The 27,659-nt window shown below is 49.5% G+C and overlaps 6 protein-coding genes across 8 annotated transcripts; 3 read left to right on the top strand and 3 right to left on the bottom strand.

Annotated features, from left to right (window-relative positions):
- Nucleotides 1-537: 537 nt before the first annotated feature.
- Nucleotides 538-2,201, bottom strand: LOC120903583 (60S ribosomal protein L11). The gene is made up of 4 exons (XM_040313102.1): nt 2,079-2,201; nt 1,969-1,980; nt 1,317-1,755; nt 538-863 (listed from the first exon to the last, which is right to left on the bottom strand). Exons 2-4 carry the CDS (start codon nt 1,969-1,971, stop codon nt 733-735), a joined length of 573 nt encoding a protein of 190 aa, XP_040169036.1. The 5' UTR covers nt 1,972-1,980; nt 2,079-2,201; the 3' UTR covers nt 538-732.
- Nucleotides 2,202-2,895: 694 nt separating this feature from the next.
- LOC120900779 (cystathionine gamma-lyase) lies at nt 2,896-6,809 on the top strand. Of its 2 annotated transcripts, none has more exons than XM_040308233.1 (5): nt 2,896-3,102; nt 5,272-5,416; nt 5,500-5,874; nt 5,943-6,123; nt 6,198-6,809. In XM_040308233.1, the coding sequence occupies exons 1-5, from the start codon at nt 3,086-3,088 to the stop codon at nt 6,665-6,667; spliced, it is 1,188 nt and encodes a 395-aa protein (XP_040164167.1). In that variant the 5' UTR covers nt 2,896-3,085; the 3' UTR covers nt 6,668-6,809. The 2 variants fall into 2 exon arrangements, with proteins under 2 accessions (XP_040164167.1, XP_040164166.1); XM_040308232.1 differs by having other exon boundaries at nt 5,269-5,416.
- Nucleotides 6,810-6,811: 2 nt separating this feature from the next.
- Nucleotides 6,812-10,524, bottom strand: LOC120900778 (cadherin-related family member 5-like). 2 transcript variants are annotated; one of them, XM_040308231.1, is made up of 4 exons: nt 10,204-10,524; nt 9,997-10,035; nt 8,388-9,882; nt 6,812-7,271 (listed from the first exon to the last, which is right to left on the bottom strand). In XM_040308231.1, exons 1-4 carry the CDS (start codon nt 10,318-10,320, stop codon nt 7,039-7,041), a joined length of 1,884 nt encoding a protein of 627 aa, XP_040164165.1. In that variant the 5' UTR covers nt 10,321-10,524; the 3' UTR covers nt 6,812-7,038. The 2 variants fall into 2 exon arrangements, with proteins under 2 accessions (XP_040164165.1, XP_040164164.1); XM_040308230.1 differs by having other exon boundaries at nt 6,812-7,274; nt 10,204-10,523.
- A 335-nt stretch (nt 10,525-10,859) lies between these two features.
- On the top strand, nt 10,860-13,678 carry LOC120900774 (digestive organ expansion factor homolog). The gene has a single exon (XM_040308228.1). It carries the CDS (start codon nt 11,139-11,141, stop codon nt 13,599-13,601), a length of 2,463 nt encoding a protein of 820 aa, XP_040164162.1. The 5' UTR covers nt 10,860-11,138; the 3' UTR covers nt 13,602-13,678.
- Nucleotides 13,628-17,385, bottom strand: LOC120900775. Its single transcript, XM_040308229.1, has 4 exons — nt 15,496-17,385; nt 15,229-15,421; nt 14,859-15,171; nt 13,628-14,161 (listed from the first exon to the last, which is right to left on the bottom strand). Exons 1-4 carry the CDS (start codon nt 16,773-16,775, stop codon nt 13,722-13,724), a joined length of 2,226 nt encoding a protein of 741 aa, XP_040164163.1. The 5' UTR covers nt 16,776-17,385; the 3' UTR covers nt 13,628-13,721.
- A 1,260-nt stretch (nt 17,386-18,645) lies between these two features.
- Nucleotides 18,646-27,554, top strand: LOC120903965 (transferrin-like). The gene is made up of 11 exons (XM_040313651.1): nt 18,646-19,489; nt 21,113-21,346; nt 21,487-21,620; nt 22,377-22,521; nt 22,598-22,889; nt 22,964-23,472; nt 23,546-24,158; nt 26,050-26,272; nt 26,433-26,632; nt 26,709-26,781; nt 26,848-27,554. Exons 1-11 carry the CDS (start codon nt 19,399-19,401, stop codon nt 27,022-27,024), a joined length of 2,691 nt encoding a protein of 896 aa, XP_040169585.1. The 5' UTR covers nt 18,646-19,398; the 3' UTR covers nt 27,025-27,554.
- Nucleotides 27,555-27,659: the final 105 nt, after the last annotated feature.

The raw sequence follows: 27,659 nt of genomic DNA, 5'->3' as shown, positions 1-27,659 counted from the left end.
GAAAATCTCAAGTTCTATGAATCCTTGGAGATGTATGAATTTCTTGCAATTCATAAATCACTAGAGATTCGTGAATCTTTCGAGATATATTAATATTACCCGACTCATGAGTCTTTCGAGGTTCAAAAATCTTTGGAGATTCATGAGTCTTTCCAATCGAGATTCAGAAACATTGAACCATTTCGTAAATTCATTCAGACTCGTGAACTTGAATCAGTTTTATCCAACAGGGTCCTTCTTTTCTAGGGACCTAAGTTGCCGGATACTTGGCGTAAGACTCCAAATGATGGCGAGATTGATTTTTCTGCAGTAAAATAAACAGATCAAAATCGACGTTTATGTCGGAGCGGACATTCTGCTGAACTTTCCGGCTTCATCACCACGACCGTTTGCTTAGAAGTGGTTGACTGAAAGTTGTTCCCCGGGGCGTGTCCTTGACGTTGTTTCTCCTCTAGTGTCGGTAAGGGCAGTTCGGATCATTACACTCAGTGACGAAGAAAGAGATGCCTCACAGCAACACAACAACACGCTAATATGTAGGTTTTGTACACCGTATTTTCACCCAAACCTTCGGCGATGATGGCTTCGATGAAAATTGTTTATTCTTTTCTCAAACGCGCCCACCTGCTCCGGTCCTTCCTCCGCCTCCTCCGCGGCACACCTGTCTTACCCAAACTTTAGAAGCACTCGCAACACACATACACGTGCATAAGGAAGAGCGTATCCGGGCTCTTACTTCGCCTTGCTGTTCAGGATGACACCGTCGTACTTCTGCTGGAACCACTTCATCGCGTCCTCCTTGGTCAGACGGTGAATGAAGCCGATCTTGCCCATCTTGCGTCGTCGCTGGGCAACGTTGTATCCTGCAAAACAGAAAACGAAAACAAACATTAGAACAGTCAGTATCACAGCAAATAGATGAAATGAAGGAATTGTGCGTATTTTCTGTATTCTAATTTCTATATCGTTGCTGTTCAGTACACCCTGATCCAATTAAATTGGTACGTTAATCGGTATGGCCAGAGCAAAAACGACCGAAACCGACTTCCGGGGGACAAATTCGCTTTCTGCACCGGACTGAACGAGACTCCGGGAAGTGTTGGAGAAACGTTTAATTAAGGTGCAACAGAGGCTTGAGTTTGAAAAACACTGACAGCTGAACGAGGACACTTGTTTGCCACGATGTAAACAGTCACAAAAAATGAAGGATTAACACTTTTTCCATCACTACACACATTTGAGCATAAATTGATCCTTGCGCACTAAACAACAATTAGGTTCCTTCCACACACACCACACGCGCGCCTCACACTCACCTGGACGGCCAAGCACAACGTAGAAGTCCAAACCGTAGATACCGATCGTCGGATCGTACTTGATGCCCAGATCGATGTGTTCCTGGATGCCGAAGCCGAAGTTGCCGGTCTGCGAGAAATTGTCGCGACGCAGCTCGTACTCGCGCACCTTCAGGCCACGCTCGAGGATCTCCTCCGCCTTGGCACCGCGCACCGTGCAGTGGACGGCAATCTTTTCGTTACGACGGATGCCGAACGAGCGCACGGTGTAGCGGGCCTTCGAGTAGACGGGCGTCTGGTTGGTCAGCTGTTCCAGCACCTTGGCGGCACGTGTCAGCCTATCACCGGACTCGCCGACGCAAATGTTCAGGCAGAGCTTGCGGATACGCAGATCGCGCATCACGTTCTTCGACTTGTCCTTGCCCGCAGCGGGCTTCGCGGTCTTTTCATCCTTCGCTGGCTACAGGGTGGCGCACGGCACACAACGACGGGAGGGAGAGGGAGAAAGAAGAGAAAACACAATGCCGATTTAACACAACAATACACAGGTGTACACCAAATGCCATGCTCAATGCCGCGGGTAAGGGTCGGGTGGATGTTGCATCCCCCCGCCCGTCACAATTGATATCCTTCCTCCGGCGAGCTCCACGACTGCGCTCTCTCACACACTTACCATTGTGGCTACCTAAAACGAAACGAAAGAAATAACGTATTTAGCTACACTGCAGAATGCTGTTCGTCCACTCGTGCCCGGTTCGACGGTGGTCCGATTCGGTTCCGTACCTTAAATTACGAGGAATTCGTAGCAGACCGTGGAACAACGCGTCCGCTAAACAACAAATTTCACCGGAAAAAGAACTGTCAGAAGGCCGATGGCCGAAACCTCATTTCCGTTTTTGCCTGACAGTACGGGTGGGCCAGTTGACAGTTGCGTGGCGCGTTTTAGGCGGCGAGTTGGTTTCTGGGAGAATTCAATGTGCTATGCTATTGTCTTTTCTCAGTAATGTTTTTGAAAAATTAGAAACATTTTACTGAAATCGCCCAAAAGCAAATGATTTCATAACAATAAGATAGAGAATATAGCAATTCACAATGTGTTAAGGGTAATCCGCTATCTTTAAAAGTATTGAATCGTAGAAATTGATCGAAACAATCTGTTTTTCGAGGGAAATTAACGAATCACCCTGTATCGATGGCGAATCAACTGTGGTACATGTGCTGATGGAAATTTAAAATTAATTCATTGTCCTTATTTGTTACTTTCTCATAAAACCAGCGCACAAAAGGCAATAAAATAATTTTAAGGTGTAACCACCATTCAGTTTAAAAATCATCACGGAAAAATATTAAAATAATTATTTTAGAACACTGCTGTTGCAACGGCTATTCAAACATTCAACCAACCGCCATCGCTACCCAACAGCGGAAACAAATTTCAGTTGCTTTTGCTCTGCGGTTAACATAATTTAGATTTAGCAAATGTTCACTAAAACCCTTAATATAAATGTAAAATAAAAACCCAAATTAATATTTTGACCTTCATCCTTGCACTCCCGGTCCCATTGTTTTCCCCCCACATCGCAGATTCTGCGCTAAAAAAATTGCGTGATTCGTACCGTCGATCTCGATGATCGTGCGAGACGGCCGCGTGTCGCTGGACATTTAATTCTACGTCGCCGCACGAGACGGACCTGGTGTGCTGCCCGTGTGCTCGTCGTTCAGAGTGTTGCCGTTTTCGAGTGTTGTTACATTCTGTTCAATCTGTTCAAACCAGCATTTACCGTGAAGCAATGGCCCAATCAAACAGGTGCGTAGAGACACGTTTGTTTACATCCGCGAAATTTACACGTCGAATGTAGTACGGAGTGACGCAATTTGCAAAAGAGGAAAAGTGATGCAAAATGTTAAAACATTTTGCAAGTAACAAATGCATTACGCTAATTGTATTTGCACATAAACACGGCAATTCTCACTGCTGGAAAGTGTGTACGCGTCAAAATTTGCACATGTATTCCCCCGGGATGGGACCGGCCGGAATGGCCGGTGTTATTTTTATCAGATTTGTTTACCACTTGTCTCAGGTGATGGTGTTGTGATTTGTTGTCGCAGCTTTACAGGGTTTTCCAGGAGTTCTCATAGCTTTAGGACACTTTATTGACGTTTTCTTATATGAAATGAACTTAAAGTAATGGGAATTGGACTCTAGTTGGACTATAGCAACCCTTGTATGACAATTCCAATAGGAATTTCCAAAGAGTCTGTCCAAAAGGGGTGCTATAGAATCCAATTTCCAACATATGAAGTTCACTTCCAAAAAGAAAGTCAAGGAAGTGTCCCACAGTTATGAGAACCGTTGGAAAACCCTGTAAATTACAAACAGCGGCGATACCGAACGGACTTTCCAATAACAGTTTAGCGAAGGGAATTCCACCAATTTTTAAATCATGATAAATACAAGTTCGTTATACATTCATAAACCATCTCGCGAAAGTGGAAAAAACGCACGACAATTGGCATAGCAAATTACTGTTTTAATTGCATTCAAATCAGCAAGTATCGCGTTATGACGATGAAGATGATTACATGTGTGGTCAGTTATCGTCCTCCCCTGCCACTGCTAAACAGGCCAATTGGATGACGATGCACTTTTGTCGTGTGTAGCCCTTGCCATTAAAACCGGATCCCCCGGAAAACGTACACCGGCTAGACAACTATGAATGGCGAGCGGCGAGTGGCTTTCGTAATACTAAACCACACAAGAAAAGAAGAAAGGTTGTAAGTTGTAAAGGATCTTATTACGTGCGTTTTGAGTGGCTTCTATGGAATCCCAAAGAGCACAGAAAACAGTCCCGTACCGGTTACGGTTCATTAACATTCATTTCGAATTGTAGTGGACATTTTATCCGTTATCTTTAAATGGTAAGATAAGCCCTAAACGAGTCGTAAATTGCTCTGGCTGTACATACACACCCTACCCTGGATATCCCCTGATAACTTAATCGTATGCTATTCACTGTGTTTTATCTATCATGGGATCGTGATAAGGGTCAGATAAAGCTCGCGAAAATAGACCCACCCAGATTGCGCCCGAACCCTCGAGTCCCTTACGCACCTCCAGAACGCACACGTTCACTTGAAGGTTCATTGTCAATCACGTCCAGTGAACCTGCGTGTGACGTGTGCGTTTGGCGGTGCGACCGGCGGCGTTTCGTTCCAATTGGCACTTGAAAGGATTCTTAAATAAGCGTAATGCCCATCATCATTCATCCCAGCCGTAGAGTTGGCACTATCACCAGCTGCTGATAAGGGTCGCAAAAGACCCTAACCACACAGACGCATACATTTTGTCGTTCTCTGGAGCGCCATTTAAATCGGCTGATCGGTCCCCCAACAAAAAAACGCGCCATATCATGTGCGTTACAAGAGGAACCAATTTTGCTCAAAATTGCTCACGACAGTCACATCCTTATTCCATTGTGCTCTGGCACAATCACTCAAGAAAGTCTTTTTTTTTCTTATTACAACAACTGACGTCAGACTTTTTTTTGTCTCGAAATCAAACACTGATGGAGAGGAGCGCGCAGTACACAATAAAGTACTTTAAATATTTCGGGATGCAAAAATACACAACACCGAAGAGTGGTCAAACACATCACACAACACACCCCAAAGTGATAAGAATATCTGCGGGTGAAGTATAGAAAAAGTAAAATCAAAAACCGCACCATATATTAAAATGTGTGTGTGTACCACCGCTGTGTCTCATCAGTCCCCCCTCATTCCTTATCAGCGCGAAGAAAATACGAAACCACGGATACACAACACACCGTTGGCACCAATCAAAACACGCGTTTTTTCCTCTTTTTTGCGTAACTATTAATCAGCTGATGAAACCCACACACTAAAAGCAGTACAGATAATTTAAAATTAATAATATCATTTTCATTTGCTTTCTTACCAATTTCCAATGCAGCAGCGATGGCTTCCTCAGCCAGCCGAAGGGCTTCTCCACCAAAGCGATCCACGTTGGGCAGGATCCGGAGCAGTGGAACAGCATGGCGGTGGTGCCACCGATCAGCATGAGCACCACGTTCAAGCAGCACGGTCCGGGGCAGCATGCGGTACGGCCAGAGCCACCGAGTATTGCGTCGAAAGAACTGTTTTAAACACCATTTTCCATTTCCATCCATTCCCTTTTCTCTAGGGCTTCGAGTACGGGCGCAGCGGAAACCCAACGCGCGACGTGCTGGAACGCTGCCTTGCCTCGCTGGACAATGGACGCTTCGGGCTAACGTTCTCGTCCGGGCTCGGTGCGACGACGACCATCATTACGATGCTGCAGAACGGTGACCACATCGTGGCCGGTGACGATCTGTACGGTGGCACCAACCGGTTGCTGCGCAATGTCGCCCTCAAGATGGGCATTGAGGTTGATTTCGTCGATCTTACCAACATGCAGCTGGTGGAGCAAGCGATCAAACCGAACACGCGGCTGTTCTGGATGGAAACGCCAACCAATCCGTTGCTGAAGGTGGTGGACATACGGGCGGTGTCGGAGATCGCCCACAAGCATCCGGGTGTAAGTGGTTTTTGGGCCTGCTTATAGAAGATTTGAAAATGGAAAAATGATTATTTCTTCTCTTCTAGATCGTGGTGGTTGTGGACAACACGTTCCTGTCGTCGTACCTGCAGCGCCCGCTTGATTTGGGCGCGGACGTCGTTATGTACTCGCTGACGAAGTACATGAACGGTCACTCGGATGTCATTATGGGTGCCATGGTAACGAACGATGAGGCTGTGTACGAACGTTTGAAGTTCCTGCAAAATGGTGAGCATTTTCTTCTCTTACTTGCACTTTAAACTCAATAATAATGTAATATTATCAAACGCCACTATTTTTAGCCGCCGGTATTGTGCCATCCCCGTTCGACTGCTATCTGGTCAACCGGAGCCTGAAAACGCTCGCCCTGCGCATGGAACGTCACAAGAGCAACTCGCTGGCGATTGCCAGGTTCCTCGAAACGCATCCGAAGGTGGAGCGGGTGCTGCACCCGGGCCTGCCGAGCCACCCGCAGCACGAGCTGGCCAAGCGGCAAACGTACGGGCACAGCGGCATCATGTCGTTCTACATCCGCGGCGGGCTGGAGGAGTCGAGCAGCTTCCTGAAGGCGCTGCACGTGTTCACGCTCGCAGAAAGCCTCGGCGGGTACGAAAGCTTGGCCGAGCTGCCGTCGGTGATGACGCACGCGTCGGTGCCGCTGCAGCAGCGCCAGGAGCTCGGCATCACCGACGGACTGGTTCGGCTTTCCGTCGGGCTGGAGGATGTGGATGATCTGATCGCCGATTTGCAGCAAGCGCTGGATAAGGCATAAGGAATGCTGCGCGGTTGCGGAAACAACCATTACTGCCCCTTTCGGAAAATACTTGCCCAACGGCAGCAAACGTACAAACAACAAACAATCGTAAAATACACCCCAAAATCTTATCATTTGCCATAAAATGTGCGTGAAACCACGTTTGCATGATCTTGTTTCCGATTTATTGCACGTTCGCGTGTACGTGTGAGGGCTATAAACTAATGTGTTAGAAGTCCTCCTGCCTTTTGCTATTATTAATTTTCGCTACCTAACTGCTCTTCCGCTTAACACACCCATTATCATACAATATCAAGAATAATTACTAAAAAAAACAGAAAATTCAACTAACAGGGAGGCGACACACGGGTCCCGAGTATTGTGGAGCCTCATTGTTGGATGCTTGCTAAGGCCAGGCATGCCGGGCACCGGTTGCTTTGCTCCGGTGGCTGCTGCCCATCATTTGCTTCCTCGCCACCGTTGCCATCCTCGGCGGGCTGGGCGAGTTTGGGCACTGTCTTTTGTTCTGTTTCGCCATCGACTTCGTCCACCTGGCGGTGGCAGCTGAGATGATAATTATTGCTACAATCTGCACACGCGCGTAGCTCCTCGTTGCTGGTTCCTGCTGGAAAAACAGAAAATTCTAATTAATTATCCAATAATATCACTATACGAATTCTGCTAAATTTCCTACGCTAATTGCTAGGCTAATTTACTGCCAGGTATATTTTGTCGATTGGAAGTGGAATTGTATCGGTTTCATATACCAAACGGTTGTAACGGTTCCATACCAGGACCAAGTACCGTTCCGAATCCAAATCAGGAACGTTCCAGATACAGTTTATACAAATAAATGAAGTAGGAAGCTATTTCTGGATCTGGTATGGGTTCATGATCGGTTTCAGGACCGGTATGGATTCAGTATCAGTTCCAGGTACTTTATGGGTCTACTTTCAGTTCCAGCACTGATGTTGATTCATAGATAGTTCCAGGACTGGCATGGGTTCAGTATCTGTTCCAATTCCTGTATGGATTCGGTATCAGTTCCAAGACCAGTATAAGTTCATGATAGATTCCAGGACCAGTATGTGTTCATGATCGGTTCCTGGGCAGGTATGAGTTTCTGATCGGTTCGAGGGTAGGTATTGGATCAGGATCGGTTCCACGACCAGTATGGGTTCAGGATCAATTCTTAGACCGGTATGACCAGTATTGGTTCCTGGACCGGAATGGGTTCAGTATTGGTTCCTGGACCGGAATGGGTTCAGTTTGGTTATGGTCAGTGAACCGGCATATGGTCATGTGTAGTTCTTGAACCAAAAAAGGTGATGTATTGATGCAAGAACCAGTATGGGCTTGGTTTTGGGTTAAGGTTTCTTAAGGGGTAGTCATAATTTCTTCTTCTACTTCTATTTGGCGTAACATCCTACGCGGACAAGCCGACCTATACAGGTTTTCGAGACTTTATTCATTACCACACAGCCTGATAGTCAATCCTTATTACGGGGCGACGGTTCATTCTAGGTTTGAAGCCATGACGGGCATGTTGTTGAGTCGTTCGAGTTAACGACCGTAACACGGGACCGCCCCGTCGTCATAAGTACGTTATTTTAATTGCGTTTCGAGACCATTATTTCCGGCGTGCTCTTTACAGTGAAGGGGATTTTTGATATTAAAATGCGTAACCCTGTAACCTGACCACATTAACTAGTAAATAATTAAAAAAAGCAATACATACCGATTTGATTGCACACGACGCAGCACAGTTTGTTCTCGGGCTGGAGCTCCTCCTCGCAGACGCTCTCCAGTTGGGCAGGCTTCACCTCAACCACCGGCGTGTCCTGCACCGGCTGCGAAGAAGAAGAAGAAGGCGGTGGTGGTGACGGCGGTATCGTCAACCCACCACCTGCCCACGGTTTGCGCGCACTGATCGCTTTCTCCGCCGACGTGGCGGTGTACAGCAGCCGCTTGTTGGCGTTATACCGGCGCTTCTGTACGATGTAAAACTGCTGCTCGTAGTAGTCGAACCGGCCGTAGTGGTACTCCTTCCGCTCCGTGCTGCAGCAGCTGCGACGCTTGCGCTCGTTTTTGCGCCCCTTCAGCAAGTTGCTGTCCTCGATCGTGTGCAGGGCGAACATTTTCAGAAAGCTGTACTGCTCCAGCTCGTCGATGCTGGTCGGCAGCGTGCCGGTCGGTTCTTCCGGTGGCAGCGGGGGTAACGACAGCGGTGGCAACCGTTCGGCCGATACCGGCTCGTCCGTTTGCTTCGGCGGGACAGCAGCGCCGCCGCTCGTCCCGGGTGTCGATGCACGCGAGTTGGACGAATCGGACGAAGCGCTTACCGAACCGGCCCGACAGTTTCGGGCGCTCTTGGACGCCGAACCGGGTGGGCTCGTTGTCGATGTGGTTGTTGCTGTTGGTGGCAGTGGTTTTGTGGCCGGTTTTTGTGTCGTTTTGACCTTGCTCAGCGCTTGCAGCAGATTGCTACGGCCCCGCTTCACCGCAGCCGACTCGCGAATAACGATCGGCGGCGTTGCACGATCTTCCGTATCGTTCACCGCTGTTGTTGGTGGTTCCGGCTCTACCAGTTCCTGCTTCGGCTCCTGCTTCAGCACCGTAACCACGACCGGGGTAGTCGATCGCGAGCGAAGCATTTTCGTCGGCACCAGCGGTTGCTCGGGCGGCGTTTTGCGTCGATTGCCCGTCCGGGCCGGGCCGGGCAGCACGGGCGGCGGTGGCGTTGACATCGTGCACGAGGGCGGCGATCGTGTCGCCGGGGAAGGCTTCTCTTTTAAGGCAGTGGTGTTGTTGTTGTTGTGTAGCAGATCACGCTCCTCCTTGGGTTTCAGCAGCGACGTCTGCAGCACCGGTCGCTTCCGCAGCCGCTGAGTGTCCGGCTTGCGCTCCTGCTCCGGCTGGGCGGCGGTGGCCGCCTCTGTCGCGGCGCAGCTCAGCAGTGGGTACTTCTGGTACAGCTGGCTCTCGTTCAGCCGCTCCGAGACAGCGTGCGGGACGTACGCGGCGCTGCACTGTATTTCCGCGTGGCTCGACAGCACCCAGGCGACGTAACCGTTGGCAAGGTCATCGCCGAGCTCGATGTGCTTCTCGGTGGCCGTCTTGCGCTGGAAGTGCTTAAGCCGCCGGGCCAGATCCTGCACCAGCCCGCTCTGCTCCTTCCCGATCGCTCGCATCTCGTCCTCCAGCTCGAGCAAGTATTGCTTCACCTGCCCTTGCTGCTGACAAATGATGATCGAATCAGGACACAGACACACAAAGAGACACACATTAGTTAAAGGACAGCGCCTACTTTTTTGGGTGGAGGGACGTGGATTGGGACAACTTCCTACCTGTATTGCTGATAAACTGTTGTATCGTTGGGCGAAATACTGTGGCGAGAATGAGAAAGGAAGCGATAACAAAGAAAAGATCACAATTTAACATTTCACTATTCTTTTGATGGGCAGGTGATGAACGTGTTTTTCGTCACGACACAGCATATACACACGCACCTACACACACACACACACACACTGCCACGAGCCAGCCGTACCCACCTGATGCACTTTCACACAGTCCCGCAAAGATCGCTGGCAGTAGGCGATGTCGTCCTTCAGCGTGTCCGGTATGAGGAACTCCCGGATGGCCTTCCGCTTCTGGCTGTCGCTGACCATTTTGAGGGCAGTGGGAAGGGGGACGGGTGTAAGAGGAAAACTGGGACGGAACACCTCTGCGCCTGCACACGTCCGATACCGTGCTGGGCAGAAAGGGCGAATGTTGCTCCCACCACCTGGTGGGCACCGAGAACCAATCGCTCTCGCTACTGGTGTATTATCAACCGCACACACACACTGCACACCGCGCACTACAGACGAGACGGACCATATGGGTTGACACAACTGCGGCGAGCACTGTCATCCAGCGGAATGTTGCCGAGCACGGTCCGTGGGAAATTGGTTTTGACGAACGATTATTGAAAAAGTGTTGCTTTCAGCGGTTGTTTAGCTCATGAAAGGGAAGCGATAAGTAAAAGGAAATAATTGGTACTTCGCTTGGAAAAAAAACGTTGCCAATCATCACAAAATGTCAGCAAAAAAGTGAAGCAATTTTATTGTTTTTCTTCTTTTTTTTTACTTCTATAATTGACTTCTGTTAAGTTTACAAAGAGCATTTGAACTGTAATTTAAGCGAATTTACTTAAATATTAAAAAAAAAAATACAACAAATGTCCATATTTTACCCATCGTGCCAGATCGCGCCAGCTGTCAGTTCAAACGTGGTCAAACGTAAACAAACAGCGGCCGTCGTTGAAAAAAGGCTGCAAAAGTGTAGTAAATTGCTTACAAATATCTTACCAATCTAAATAGTTCCTTGATAAACTTATTTCTTACGTTCATCGTTCGGTAAACTTCATCCCCCTGACGCAGTTTGATTTTCCCCAGCCAAGTGAGTAGCCACGTGCTTTAGCGCCGAAGGAAACAACCCGGGCACGATGGGTCCGCGGCGCTCGATATTCAAGAAGCCGCGGGGCAAGGGTGGCGGCGGCAGGCAGCAGCAGGGCTACATGAGCAAGGACATGAAGAAGAAGCTGAAGAAGGAGCAGGCCGGCCGGCCGCCACCGACTCGCTTCCAGCGCAGCCTCAAGCACATCGAGCGGGCACAGGAAGCGACCCAGGCCCAGAAGCGCCAGATCGAGGCGGAGCGCAAGTACCGCCAGGAGTCGAATGCGTCCTTCGGTGGGGGTGCCTTCAGCTCGAGCGACTCGGAGGAGGAGGAGGAGGGACAAGTGGACGGTGAGGATGGAACAGCGTTCGAGGAGCTGGCGGTAGAGTTTAACGGCCCGCTGGGCCGGACGGTGATTGATAGCGCGGACGAAAGCGAGGAGGAAGAGCCTGTCGACGAGGAGATGGACGAGGAGGAAATGGGGGAAGAGGAAGAGATGGACGGGGAAGACGAGACAGCGGGAATGGCTGACGAGGAGGAGGAAGAAAATGAAGATGAAGATGAAGCGCTTAAATTGGGATCGGAAGCGAGCGAATCAGAGGACGAGGAGGATGAGCTAGAGGAGGAAGACCCCAACGACCTGTCGACGGACGATGACGACGATGGTGCGGAGACGAACGATCCGTACATGCAGCACACGGCGTTCAACCTGAGCCCGGCCATGCTGGAAACGATTGCAGCCGAGCGGCCACGTGTCGAGCAGTCCAAGCTGTCCTTTCCCGGGCTCGGCAACGTGCTGGTCGAGCTGCCAAAATGCGGCACCGTCGGCAAGCGCCCGGAACCGCGGGGCATCTTCGAGACGGAACGGTACGCCAAACCGGGCACACTGCCGACGGTCCCGGATCCGGACGCGCCGATCGACTGGAAGGCGCTGCACGTGAAGGACAAGATTGCGCGCAACATTACCGAGCCGCTCGACGCGCTGCAGCGGGACACGTTCGCGATACTGAACGCGTACCAGGATCTGCACGTGACGCAGCGCAGCTTCGAGAATGCGGACCGCTTCCGGTACGTGTACTGTCTGCACGCGCTCAATCACGTGCTGAAGGCAGTGAGCAAGATGCAGCACCACACGGTCAAACTCCAGGCGGCGAAGGCGGCAGGGCGGAAGAGGAAAAAGCCAGCCGAGGATCAGTTTCGCCGGAAGCTGAAGGTGGCGACGGTCGATGAAGAGCCATCCGTTGGGCTAGAGTGTCGTGACCAGGGCTTCGTACGGCCGAAGGTGCTGATCGTGGTGCCGTTCCGCGAGTCCGCCCTGCAGTGCGTGACCGTGCTGAAGCGGCTGTTTGCGGGCGAGGGGCAGGAGAAGGGCGTGCTCAATTGGAAGCGCTTCACGGAGGAGTACGGCGGTGCGTCGATGGCCTTTCCGCGCAAAAACCCCAAACCGGCCGACTACGAGCGCACGTTCGCGGGCAACATCGACGACAACTTCCGGCTGTCGATCGCGTTCAACCGCTCGACGATGAAGCTGTACGCGAAGTACTACTCGTCCGACGTGATCATCGCGTCCCCGCTCGGGCTGCGCATGGCGATCGGGGCGAAGGGCGAGAAGTACCGGGACTACGACTTTCTCGCGAGCATCGAGCTGCTGATCGTCGACCAGGCGGAGGTGTGCTACGCCCAGAACTGGGACCACCTGCTGCACGTGATGGAGCATCTGCACCACCAGCCGAAGAGCACCGAGTACACGGAGTTTTCGCGCGTCCGCGAATGGTGCCTGTCCGGCTGGTCCAAGTTCTACCGCCAGTCGGTGCTGCTGTCCGCGTTCGAGCTGCCCGACTTTCGCTCGCTCTACAACAAGCACTTTCGCAACTATCGCGGCAAGGTGCGGACGGTCGCGCGCCGCGACCAGCAGGCGGCCGGAACGATCCGGCGCGTGGTCGTGCCGGTGGCGCAGAACTTTCAGCGCGTCGAGACGAGCACGCTGGACGGGGCGGGGCTGGCCCGGTTCGCGCACTTCGTGAACGTGATCCTGCCGCAGGCCCGCACGGTCGCGATGGCCCGCTGCATGATCTACGTGCCGAGCTACTTCGACTATGTGCGGTTGCGCAACCACTTCAAGAAGGAGGAAATCAGCTTCACGCAGATCTGCGAGTACACGCCGGACGGGAAGATTGCGCGGGCGCGGGATATGTTCTTTCACGGCAGCAAGCACTTTCTGCTGTACTCGGAGCGGGCGCACTTCTTCCGCCGCCACCGGATACGGGGCGTGCGGCATCTGATCTTTTACGGGCCGCCCGTCTTCCCGCACTTCTACCCGGAGCTGGTCAACCTGATGATGAAGGAGAATCAGAACCCGCAGGACGGCGTGGACGACGCGTCGATGACGGTGACCGTGGTGTACACACGGTACGACACGTACCAGCTGACCGAGATGGTCGGGATGGAGCGGGCGAATGCGATGATCAAGGCACCACGCTCGGTGCATCGCTTCTCGACCGATCAGAAGTAAGGCAAAGTGCAAAGTTGGTTGTCTGTTTCTACACATGTATGGTGTTGTATTACGTTCAAAATAAAGTTGATTAAGAAAAAAAACACACAATGTTTAATCTTATTCCAATTTTCGCCATACTTAAACCAACCTTCGCTCGCGGTACGACACGTCCTTGAGCATACCGTCCGGATGTTGAGCATCGAAAAACAATATCTGCTGGCCGTGGTGAAAGCGTGGTTTGGCGAACGCTTCACCCTCTCCTTTCTCGCCACGATCGGTTACTTTCGGAACCGGCGTCCTCCCACCACCACCATCCGCTCGACCTTCACTCGCTCCGTTCCCGTTACCGTATCGTTTAGCCTCATCGTGCACGATGCTCTGGATGGTGCAGGATTTGTTGGTGCAAACGCTCAGCATCAGATGCGGCTGATCGTCGTGCTTGTGATGGTGGTTCTGGGCCGACTCACGGCCACCCGGCTCGGTGCAGAGTTTTAGCACGCGCACCGTTTTGTTGGAGTACAGCACAAACAGTGTATCGTTCGCTTGTACCATCCGCTTCAGATTAACGATCGAGTGAGCTGGAAGTGTTTGAGGAGAGACATTGGAAGTTAGTTCCCCTTTTTTAGAGTTACGCCCAGAGCATGCACCACGTTCGCCGATATCCGTTCGGCGCTCACTACAAAATGAGAGTATCGGCCAGAGCATAGAATCCGTTCGCTGAAATCTGTTCGACGCGACACCTAATCTGCACTCATTTGCACTCATGAGAGAGTAGCGGCGCTTAGTTGAGGAATCCGTTCGTCCCCGTTTGTATGGGAAGAAATCCGCGAGGTTTTGCGTCGCGGATTCTTGTGTGGATTTCGTCCCATATAGTGGACTGACACATTTTTAACACGTTCCCTACACAGAACGTTTCCTATACCTACATTAGCAGAAAGGAGAGAGCAATTTGATACGAATGTCCTCTACTTCCTTTAAAAAAAGGACTGTCAGCTGAGTTACCTTGGATGAAAAATGGACAAAATTTGGTTCTGCATCTCTTCCCCCCTTGTGAGGCAGAACACAAGTGGAACAAGGTAGCTCAGCTGAGAGTCACTCACATATGCAACGTTCTGTTTAGAGAACGTCTTACAAATGTAACGGCAACGAACGGATTTCTTATTGAAAAGTGAGTGACGTCACTCACTCGTGAGTGCAAATGAGTGGAGATAGCGAACGGATTTTGGCGAACGGCCGTTTCATACTCTGGCCGTTCGTTTCGAATGAGTCACTTACAAGAGTCAGGTTGAATCAACAGCACAGGATCGTACTCCGATTGGACAAAGTGGCTCAGCCGAATCACGGCATGACCGCTAGACATTACCATCTGATGATGATCGTGCAGCAGGAGATTCTCAAAAGTACGCAAAGCATCGTGCGGCAAACGGCCACCGATACGACTGGTTAAGTCTATCACCTTCGATTGTACCAGCGTAACGCCTGGAGGGCCTAACTTTGCACTCAGTACATCGTCTGCACGGACAGCGCCATGTTGCTGTGTCTGAACGTTCCACACGACGATGATCCCGGTAGAGAACAGTCCAAATACCTAAACGAAGAGATCTTGATCAATGGTTGTCACGATGGATTGAAATCCGCATCATACCTGATTGAACGCATTCTCACTTCCAATCTCCAAGCTACTGTCCCGAACGATCGGCACTGGAAGCACCTTGACAGCTACCAATTCCCAGCAGCTGAGCGTGTGCTTCCGAGGCACCTTCGATGCTACGATCTGATGCGGCGGCAAGACCTCACTGTGACATCGATCGGCATCTCCCAGCCACATCTGCAAGGTCCTTTTGGAGTAAGAGTGAAAGCAAAAACAACCTCATTTACCACTGCATATTCAAGGCGAGTGACATTTTCTTACCCATCACTAGTACCACCGAACACCATCATGCTGTTGCGAAACTCGTAGTCCACGCACACGATCGTAGACCAGGAGGAGAATCGGTACATCGGCCGGGAGTAGGTACCACGGGCCCAAAATTCAAGCACATAAGAGGTGATGTTCTCTGGCGCATCTGTCCCTTTCGTGTGCACTAGCTTAATCTCAAACTCGGGACACATTTTGCCAGCATCGAACGAACGGACCACATCCAGCCGATCGTCTTGATCTTGCTGTCTGTGATTGGTGCTGCTTTTATCCTCTTCATTTCGAGTTCTTCTCGATTCCAGCAATGTCTCAACGATCGGTGCAGCTTTGCGCAGTAGCTGCAGAATGCTTCGTTGCTGGCTTTGCTTTCGTCCGTCGTGTCCGGCGGTGGGCATTAATCTCGGCCCACCACTGACCTTGGAGAATCGTCGTTCAAGCGCACCGTTAAGCGTGCCAAACATACGCTGAATGTTCTGCAAGCTGCTGTAATTCTGCACCTCATCCTCCTCCCCATCAGCTCCATGCATGCGATCGATCCCTTCCTCTTCCTCTTCAACGTGGTACGGCGAACGGATCACTTCATGCATACAAGTCGCACGATCGCGTACACTGATCGCGGATGTTTGCGAAGCCGTTGACACCATGCCGCAGTCCGTCTGCGTGTGCTTCCCGTACGCAACCGTGCTGGTAATGCCGAAGCTAGTTCTCAGCTCCGCGTACTCCTCCGGATCGAACCGGTACACCTGCACCGTAATGTCGTTGAGGGAGATCTTACTCAAAATGTCAACGCTTCTTGCATTTCTGGGGATGATCGATGGTGTGTTTAAATGCACCTCGGGACGTGCCGTAACGTTTGGTTCCCTTTCCAGTGGCACACTTTCCCTTTTCTCCTCCTCGCCCTCATCTTCTTCCTCTTCATCGTCCCCTCCCTCCGAAGAGGAACTGTTGGATTCCGTATTCTCGGCGCTACTTTCCGTGCTAGACGAGCCGCCCGCTGGGCTGGGCATGCTTTGATCGGACTCGAAATCCGACTCATAATCATAGACCGGCTCCGGGGTGGGAGGTTTCGGGGGGCTTGGCTTTGGTGCAACGGGTGCAATCGTCTTCTTGGAAGCGGCTCCAGTGGATGATGTTCCTTTCGGCTTGACGGCTTGCTGCTGTTGTAGCTTTGCTGCCGCTTCATTCTTCGTTACCGGTTTGCTGATGGGTTTTTTCACCACACCGGGACGGGAAGGCCGTGACGGTATGGTTGGTTTCCGAGGGCCAAAAGACATCTAGAAGAAGAAGCAGCAGCGTGGAGTGGGAAGAAAGCAATAGTAATAGTGATCTGGATGTATGATTTCGTGAGACATTGGTCGCTCATTATTGCCAACATTTCACAACTGCAGAAACGATATTGCCCTTACAATTGCCTTTACAATCGCTGGCCGCACTTTAATGGGCACTTTAACCAGCAGATTTTGGCATGCAAATTCGTGGACATTTCGTGCCTGTCTGCCTGCTACCCTTACAACAATCGCTCGCGGGCAATCGCGGGCAAACCAGCAGGCCGCCGCACGATCGCTACCAAGTGTACCGCCGCGGTGTTCGGTTTACCAGTCTTTCGTAATCGCCGCTGATCGGTGGTCGGTGTGTGTCATTTGGCCACGGTAATAAAGTTACAGCAGCGTTCGTGCAAGCGTGAAAATTGGTCGCGAAAATACGAGACGTATCGATTTTTAATGATTGATTGTAGCAGTGTACGGGGGCCGCCTGGCCCGGTCTGGTTAGGAAACTGCATCTGGTGGAACTGGATTAAGGGCAGCGCATGGTGGTGTGTCTTTGATAAGATGATTAAGCCAGCTAATGCCACACACAATGAGCACGTGAACGATGGGGTGGGGGAGGGTTATTTAATATGAAAAGGAAGCCATATTACCAAACAATACAAAGGGATTGTAATTTGGTAATACATTGTGATGCTGCTCTTTGTGCGATCATGAGTGATCATTTCATGCCTATAAGCTAATAAAATAAAACATATTTTTTAAATGTTTTTATTTAATAAAAAAAAATATCAAAATTATAAGAAAAATAAAACTATAAAAAATTAATATTTATTCTATAACGAATATTTTCTTCACGTTACTACTTTGACGCAAAACAATATGAAAAAATAATAAAACATGTTCAAAATAGCCTTATTTTAGTTCGCTTTCAGTGCATTTTTTCATTATTTGGAGAGAGAAAGATAAACAACAATAGAGAAAAAAGACAAAATATGTACATCCTAGCAACAAATAGAAACGGCGATATGACGAGCATTACATATTCATAGCCAAAAGTAAGCGACTTCAAAAAAAAGTGTAATAATAATAATAATAATAATAGTAATAATAATAATAATAATAATAATAATAATAATAATAATAATAATAATAATAATAATAATAATAATAATAATACTAATAATAATAATAATGAAAATAAAAATAATAATAACAATAACAATTTAAAATCTACAAGATAATCCAATATTTTCCTGCTGTCTAAATTCCGCAACGCACTGTAACCCTCGCCGAGTAGCTTTCAGCTACACCTTCCTTCTCAGCTGACCTCAACCGGGGCGGTCATGTATGTGTGTGTGCGTGCGGGGGGAAGAACCGGTAATTTCATGGTCAAACATTGGCTGGTGGTGACTCAGGGGGAAAGATTTTTGACCTCCCTTCCCTTTACCGCTCGCCGGAACCGATCGTGATGGTATGAGAGTTTGCGTTTTTTTTTATTATTTGCTCGCCTACCTCGCCCCCGAAGATGATCGCCAAAATTCAAACCATCCACCACAGCATGTGTGCCCTCCCTTCCGTTTAGCATGCAAATGCGGTATTTCGTAAGATGCGTGCCGCACACGGCGAGATGCATTAGCGTGCGCTCGCGTCTCGATCTTCTTCCGAATGCGTCCCCCATCGCCCTTGGATATCAATCGCAAACGGGTTTTAGCTATTAAATGCTTGTCTTTTTTCCCCCTTTTTCGTTGTCTTTTTCTGTCTCTCGTTCTTCTCCCTTGTGTGTGTTTCTAATTTTTCGTTGGTTTGCGTTCATCTGTCTGTTGCATAAATCCAAAAACCCAATCCTAATGTCACGCATGATCGGGCTGTAACACAGACGGGGTCGCATTTTCGCGTCACTCAGACCTCCTCGCACACTAGTGGTCAAATCGGCGACACATATTACCTACCCCCTCGGGGGAATTACGTCCACGTAGTGGTCAATATCCCTCTCGGTGGGTAAGGCGCAGCACGTTGTTTTGGTTTGCTTTCCCACAAACCCCCCCCCCCCTTCCCACAAAGTGGGCACAGGGGACTGTGCGCGGACTTTCCATTGACCACTGTGTGTAGGCTCACCTGTTTCCGCGACGACGCATTCGCGCGCTCTGTGGCTTTGTGTGGGTATAGTTTTAGAGGGCCCAGTGTTTGGGTGTGCGTGTGTGTGTGCGGAGTCGGTGGATTTACCAGAAAACACAGAGGGGCTTCGGTGACGTTCCAGCCGTACCGCAGCCGTCAGATCGTTTGCGATCGCGAACGCGTGTACGGCGCGCGCTCTGTGTGTGAACGTATCCTGCTCGCGTGTGGTTTTAATGCGCAGACGAGGGATTACGAACGTACGAGCGAGTGAGGGATTGCAAGCAGAAGCTGTCCTCCAAAGACAGACAAACAAACAACAACAAGAAAGATAATAAAGACCCCCAAAACCACGGTCAAAAGTGACTAGTGGAACACAAAGCAGTGTGTGTGAAGTGTGAATTAAGTTACGATTGCTTGATCACAAGCAACAAGAAAATTAGCATTAAAGAGCATTTGTAGTTAATAGTTTCCCAGTGAAGTAGTGAAAATAATAAAACCAACTAACAACAACAAAATGGTTCAATTTCAAAGGCTGACGCAGACCGCGATCATTCTGCTGGCTCTGCTGCACGCGATCGACGCCAAATCACAAACCTCCAAACAGTGTAAGTTGTGTTGCAATACGCTTTTTTTTGGACGTTGCAAAAACGAATGGTGAACGCGATTGGTGATTTGTGGGGGGCAAAAGTGTGTCTGTGTTTTCTTCGCCAACACGCTCCGTACCTTCACGCGCGCGCTTCGGCGGTGGTATAATAGAACAAGTGATTTCAATGCTAGTGCAAGTTACGAACGCACATTCCCTTCCAGTATCGTCTTCGTCGGCGAGGGTGCTCATTATTATCACTCCATTCCGTTGCATAATGGAACAGTCGTGTCCGGGGGGGAATTGGGTAATTAGGAGCCATTGCGGCGCATTAACGTCTTCCCTTTCCAAGTGACAATTGACAAGGATAGCGAGAAAAGAAGTGTGTCGAACAAGTGATCTTCCGATTGGGGTGTGTGTTCGTGTCCCTTTCGAATTGGTCCCGCCATGTCTGCGAACCAAAAGTTCAGCACTTTCGCTTGCCAACCTGTCCGTCCTTTCCTCCCGTTTCGCATCGCAAACGGTCCCCAATCTCAAGGACACACTGGGAGTGTAACGGACCATGTCCTGTCCGAAGCACTGTGAACGAGGCCAATGTTATCGAGTTTATCTTTTCTCGTATTTTACCCACCCACCCAGGCTTTGTGTGTCTTTTTGTCTCTATGTACACCTTGATCTGGCCTCAGCAGCGGCCGGCACTGCTACGGGACCGGCTATGGCATCCTTTCACTTTTTGACGAACTTGGGCTTTCGGCTCACTTTTGTTTCGGCCGTCCGAGAGCCAGTTTGTGATCCACATTTTGGCATTGTCTGTCGGGCGGTGGGATTCGATTTGATGTGGAATCGGATTGCATAAGATTTGCCATATTTTTTTGTGTTCACTTCTTTGTTGGAGTTTTTTGTTGTTGCTGTTGTAATTAAACACACTTAGAAGCGTGTTTAATTTAATCAGGAAGCGAGAAAAATGATGATTTTACGTTAATTGTATTCACTGCCGGCTGGAGCGTTACAAATAGATGGCGACTTCTAACACAAAACAGACCCCAAGTCTCCCCACGGAAGCAGAATGCGAAGTAGAATAAATTAATGCGACTTATCGCTGCCGGCATAAATCATTAAAATGCAGCCAATTTTTCAGTACAACTCCATTCCGGCATGGGACCGCGGCTTGTCACCAAAGCGCATTCCTACAGAAATACCTGTTGGGTTACATTGTTTTGTATCTCTCCTCACCTCCGTTACTGAAGGTCGCTTGGGTAGAAATGTCGGGCGGTCAAAAACCTGAAATTCAATCTAAGTACACCAACCATCGATCTGCGCTGCGGGTTGTCATAGCAATCCGTTTTTTCCGCTTGCGTACATGATATCTCGACCACGTTTTGCTCTAATGAGTAGTTGTTCATACTGCTAACCTTACCGTTTTACCGGGGAAGTCCCGTAGCGAGTGTGCTCGAGACAGTCAGAAGCAATTGAATCTATATCGTTCACAATCCTCCGTTTCATCTGTCACACACAGCGACAGAAAAAAGCTCCAACTAGCGGCATTATCGAGAAACTTTCTCGTGCTTACTTGCAGCATCGATGCAACTCAAACCTCAACCTTTTCTTTTTGCTTTTTCTCACCGATTATTTTTTGAATTTCCAGTGCGTGTTTGCATCGTGGAGGGTGGCGGCAACTACAAGAAGGGCGCCCAGAACTGCCCGACGCTGGAGGCCGCCTCGAACGTGCGGTGCGTGTACGGGCTCGATCGGCTAGACTGCTTGCGCAAGATACACAAGGGCGCGGCCGACTTTGCCGCCTTCTATCCGGAAGATTTTCTTGCCGCGCGCTGGTCGGGCGTGGACATACTGGTTACCAGCGAGCTGAGGTTTCACACCGGTAAGCCCCTCAATGTCAAGTTCAGAGTTTACGGGGGCCCTCCCAGCATGCGTGGGTCGGCCATCGGTGGTGGTGCCTTTCTCGAGCATTTCTTTAATTTCTGTTCCTTTTTCTTTTTGCTTGGTTGGTTTCTTCTGCAGAACACTTTGAGTATGAGATCGTGGTGGTGGTTGACAATGAGGCCGAGATTAATACGGCTCGTGAGCTGCGGGGCAGCAAATTCTGCCATCCCGGGCATGGGCTGAAAAACCACTGGACGGCGGTACTGGCTGATGTAAGTATGGCTTCGAAATTACTGGAATTTTTGGTAATACATTCAATGCTCCAAGTTTTTTTTCTGCGGATAATTACTACTTATTCCCATCATTTTGGTAATGTATGGAGAAATCGCGAAAAAAGGTCGGCTCCTTGGGAGGTATCCATTGATTGATCCATTGGTCCAACTTCTTCGTAATTGGAGAAGTACTGGTGAGCCAGATCATGCTCTAACGGCTAAAACAGACTATAATCTCAAAGATCAATGCCTAGGCTATACAGCCAGGATGTTAGCAATTTCCATTTGCAGAGTTTCTAAGTGCTTTTTTCCAAATATCAGTGGAGCAGTTGCTCACAAGTTCAAGAGATGTTCGTTGTCTCGCAGCATCATTTGAAATTGCGACTCAACATTCCATTATTTGGATCATTCCCATTGCAGTTAATTGCTGGGAAATGTCTGGCTACAATACTTCAAGCATCTTTGAAATTCCTTGATATTTTTGTACAGGATCTTCATCGAACAGAGGGTGGTGCCTCCAAAATCAAGTTTTAAGTCCTCTCTGGAACGTTAAATCTCCTCCAAAACAAAATTGCTACTTTTAAAACGGAGTTTTTGGAAGTTGCTGGGAGCTTGCAATTGCAATGTTTTCAATCGACCTAAGAAAGCCTTCTTGAAGTGTCATCTCTTCAAAATGCCTGTGTTGCCAGATTCCACAAACTTGTTTGTAGTCATAACAGAACACCTTTTGATTCTCATTTTTCCAACATATTCCAGTACTTCGAAACGAGACTAACACCGCGAGAATGTGAGGAAGACCTCTCGCCCGTCGAATCGAGACTCAAATCGGTGTCCTCCTTCTTTGGACCGTCGTGCCGTGCAGGACCCTGGGTACCGGATCCAACCGAGGATCGTCGATTAAGTACGTAATAAGCGCAAAATTCACCTTAAAATGCTCTTCCTAACTGTTCGATATTGTTTCTTCTCAATCTCAACAGAAAAGAAGTACCCTTCACTGTGCCAACTGTGCTACAACTCGTACCAGTGTGGAATCGGCGACAAGCACTGGGGTAGACGCGGCCCGCTCTACTGTCTCACGAGCGGTGCCGGTGAGGTGGCGTGGGCCCGCCTAGATGACGTGCGCAGTCATTTTGGCTTTTCGGGGCTGGCGGCCGAAGCGAACCCGTCCGAGTACAGCTTTCTCTGCCCGGACGGGCATCTGCAGCCGCTCAACACGCGCAAACCGTGCGTGTGGGTAGCGAAACCCTGGCCAGCGATTGCTGCCAAGTCGTAAGTGTTAAGTCTCGTGATAAGAATCTTCATCCCCCTCTCTGCTAACACGATGCGCTTTCGATTTTCGACAGGAAAGTGGCAATGGAGGTGCAGGACCTGGTGGCAAAGCTGTCCCACGATGACATCAACAGCTGGCAGAACGCGCTGCTGATGGTGCTGGAAACGTATCACGTTAATATCACGACACTGGACACGGTCATACCGGTCGACGATTATCTGGACCAGGCGGTCGGGTTCCAGGACGCGTACAATAACCCGGGCTGCAGTCCGAGCCGATCGATCGTGTTCTGTACGAAGTCGTTGCTCGAGATGTACAAGTGCTCGTGGCTGCAGGAGGTGGCGAGTGTTTACGGGGTCGAGCCGGGGTTGCAGTGCATCCGGGTGGACCGGTTGGACCAGTGCATGGCCAAGGTACGGTCGGGCGATGCGGATGTGATGATCGTCGATCAGGACAGTGCGTTGCGGGCGGAACGAGACTACGGGCTGCGTCCGATACTGTACGAGTACTCGTCGAATGCGCTGCACAAGTATCTCATTGTGGCGGTCGTTGCACGTGGCTCAAATCTTCGATCGGGTTATGGTAAGCTTTTGAAGAAATTATAGACATTTGTAAGGTCACAAAATTGATCCGCTTCTCCACACTCTTCTTCCAGATCTTCGCAACCGGCGTGCCTGCTTCCCGCAATTCGAGGGAGCGGCCCACACCGCAGTACTGACCGCACTGCAAAACCATTCGATCGGCGACGTGCGCAACTTCTTCGCCGAAAGCTCGTGCAACTGGAAGAGTACGAGCCGCTGTTCGGCGGTGTACGACGGCGAGGACGGTGCCATGCGCTGCCTGCAGGACGGGGTGGCCGACGTTGCCTTCGTGAGCTACGAAACGTACAAAAGCATGAAGGGGCCGGACAAGAAGCAGCAACCCACGGACTGGACCATCTTCTGCCCGTTCAACAAACCGGTGAAGCACAATGCGCTCTGCTACCTCGGCTGGACGGCGGTCGGGCGCGTCATGATTAGCAACGGCACGATCGAGCGGCGGCAGAAGGAGATTTACAATGCGCTCAAAGACATTGACAAGCTTTTCGGGCGCCGGAACGGTCTGAAGGCGGAAGCATTTAACCTCTACGGTCTGTTCGATGGGCGCAGCGATGTGCTGTTTAAGGACGGCACGGAGAGTTTGCGCAATCGGCAGGAAATGATGCGCGACAAGAGCGATGGGTTCTTCGAGCCGACCGGTGGTGCGTATCTGATGCATAGCGCTAGTGCGCAACCGTACCGGGGTGGCTTGATGCAGCAGCTGCTGCTGTCGGTTGCCGCCGTGACATTCACGTACGCATTGCAAAGGTTACGAGCGGTATAAAACACCGGGAATGTGTGGGGCGGGATATATCACTCGCCGCGAAGTATACTCAAATTACCGTAAGGGAGGTAGTAAGTAAAGTGATACACTGAGGCGCTAATTACCACAATCCACGACCCGCAGAACGGGGAGCCATCTTGCGTGTCCGTGCAAGCGAGAAAACGAGATTCAGTGCACTCGTACTGGCTATATTTAAGTAGCTTAGGTAGATTTCATTATAGGCTAGTAGGTTGAACACACCCAGCAGCTTACCGCTTCTTTTGTCTCTCGTTGACTTGCGTTTTCCTCCGCTCCGTTTCCTTGCGCGATGTAAAGTTCCTGTGCGGTACAGTGCCTTGTTTTGTTGGCGTTGCGATTCTGGCGTCAAAAGCGTGTTTGTTAAGTTTCGATTCTATAACTCCTCACAAGACACACGCGCGAGCGTCCTGTGCCGACGATATTGTCTTGCTTTTTGTACGGATGTATTAAACTACTTAATTATTTTTTTTATGTAGCGCAAAATTAGACCACACAAAACAAAAAAAAAACGAACGGATATTTATCACAAAATAAAACACCTTGAAGAGCTTACTTTTGGAAAAGAGAACAACAATAACACACGGCAATGCGATTTGCGTTTGTTTCCCTTTTGCGTATGTTGTTACGTCCAGTTGCGTTGCCATAGCGACGACGGTGGTGTCAACACGTGATTTCACCACATTGCCTCTGCTGGTGGGCTGGCAGCACTGCTCGACTGGGAAGAATTTTGGAATGATTCGATTGTTTTCGTTTATGTTTTTTTATACTATCTGAAGAAAATAAAAAGAAGAAGTATTTTTTAATTAAAATAAAATAAATAAAAAACCATGTAAGGGCTACGAGATTTTGTGTCTTTCGCTTCCTTCGCTCCGTGCCGCCGTACCGCTGTAAATTGTTTTTTGTTGTACAGCGGCACCGAACCGAACGCCGTTGTACGCTTGCTCCGAAAGGCACCGGGGGATGTATGATGCCGCAATAAGAAAAAAAACCCTCTTTCACCCGTGCCGAACCAAAACCACCTGTTGAAAGGGCGAGCCTCCAGAGGCGATGACATCGCGTTCGGATCAAAAACCTCCCGAGTAAGCCCTTCAGGGCACGACGACGGACTCGCTGCCCTCGGAGTAGTGCTCCGAGGAACGGTGGGGACACACACACATACACACACAGCCGGAGCAGTAGCAAAAACCAGGACATGCGTAGAAAGTGCGTAAAAAGGGATTGTTTTCGTCCCGAGCGACCCTTCAGAATGTTGCCCGCGCAACCCCCGGGGCAACCAATGTCCCTGCGCCCCTTTGCCACTAAACAGACCATTGTCATATTCTACTAGTTGTGTCCTTGTGGCTGCGAGAATTGATTCCTCTTCTCGAGAATCGAAAAGAGGGGGGGCCCGGTCCACCGACCAGCACACGCTCCACACGCTGCTCTATTGTCGAGCACATTCCACTTTTCTGCCAAGGATTATTCATTTTGTGGTGAGCACGCATAGACAGTGGGTGAAGAAGCAGTTTTGCTCCAGAATTATCATTGAGCTTGAGTTTCCCTGCGTTACTTTTGTGTGTGTGCAGTATAAGGTAATCGTTGTTTCCAACAAAAAGTGTTATAATCTTGTTAAATTTGTTTTCTTAACGTTATTACTTAATTAACTATTTTATAAAGGACGTTCAGTGTGACATTAAGTCGCGTCCTTTGAAACAGTTCTTAAAAGAAACCCTATACATCAAAGCTTTAATTTCATTCCTATCCTCTTTCCCTAAATTGCACAGTAAACTAAGCGCTTAGAATGCTTGCGAACAACAGCAACGGGCTGCGGATGGAGATCATTACCGAGCCGTGGTTCCCGGAGGTGATACAGCATCTGCGGCAAACGTTCTTTGCCGACGAGCCCCTCAACAAGGCCGTCAGTCTGTGCCGTCCCGGCGATGGGCACACGCTGCTGGAGAAGCACAGTCTCTCGAGCCTTCGCGACGGTATTAGTGTCATGGCAGTGACGAACAGTGGCGAGGTTAGTGTTAGGTTGGTTATAATCCCTTTGGTCCCGACACGACGGCGCGTCGTGTCCCTTTTCTTGCTTGACGGAGGAGGGGTAACGGTGTGGTGTGGAGGAATGCAAAGAATGTCAGTAATATTTTCCCATTTTTCCCCTCCCCCCAATTCAACCCCAGATAGCGGGAGTGGTCGTGAACGGGATACTGCACGGCAACGAGGATACGGGCCGTGCCCTCGACCGGCTGGCCGAGATGGATGATGAGAAATTCCGCAAAATTTTCACCCTCCTGTACGAGGAAAATCTGAAGATCGATCTGTTTGAGCAGTTTTCGGTGGAGAGCATCTTTGAGATACGCATCCTATCGGTGGACTCGAAGTACGTGTGTGTGTGTGCATCTAGAACAATTAGAAGACTTATAAGTAATTTACTGCTCCTTTCTCCTGCGGCTTAGGTTTCGAGGACAAGGATTAGCGAAGGAGTTGATGAGAAAAAGTGAAGAAGTGGCACGCACCAACGGATTTCAGGTAAGTCTGAAGTCCTATTTCTTGGAACAGAAATACAACAAAAAGGTCCCCTTTTATTCCACCCAGCTAATGAAAACCGACGCCACGGGGCTGTTCTCTCAACGGGTGGCCAGCTCGCTCGGGTTCGTCACCAGGCACGAGGTCAAGTACGAGGACTATCTCGACCAGGACGGTGTTCATCCGGTGTTTCGGGTCGGACCGCCGCACGATCGGTTGAAAATTATGTACAAAACACTGTGTTAAACACGTGTTCTTACACATTCGAAAGCTCATATGCTCAAATCGTGTGCGTCGTACACACCACACCAAAAGGGAACCAAAACATTGGGGAAAATAGGCTTTTACATCTTTTCCCCCCACAAAACCAATCATTGTTACTCACTGAGCTGTTATCTATAATGTGTTATCTATATATGGAAATCGGTGTCAGTATGTGTGTGCGTGTGTGTTAGTGTGTGTGCAAAATATTATTTAAGATTGAATTGATGGCAAGCAATTGTTTGTGTGTACCGGTGCCATAGGCATTCCGAGGGACGATATATTGTAATACACTACTTAAAGGCAACGTTGTTTAATCTAACAAGCTAGTATACCAAAAAAAGAAATGCAGTAACTCCAAACGAAAGATCCACAAACAACAGAAGCAACCATCCAATATGATAGAGCGAACATTTGTCGGTTTATTCCCTGAAACTGGCGGCATCAATCGCGAAGAAAATTCTTATTAGCAAACAAAATAATAATATTACTTTAATGCTTAATGCCAATCAGTTGGTGAACCGTTTCGATGCATCGATCCTCAATTCGTGTACCTTCTCCTAGGCTTAATTAAGAGAACTTCTGCGCAAGAATTGCACCTTTTTTAATACCCTATGTAT

Source organism: Anopheles arabiensis, chromosome 3 (genome assembly GCF_016920715.1).
Source record: "Anopheles arabiensis isolate DONGOLA chromosome 3, AaraD3, whole genome shotgun sequence".
Lineage (NCBI taxonomy): Eukaryota > Metazoa > Arthropoda > Insecta > Diptera > Culicidae > Anopheles > Anopheles arabiensis.
This window is presented reverse-complemented; position numbering and strand designations above follow the sequence as displayed.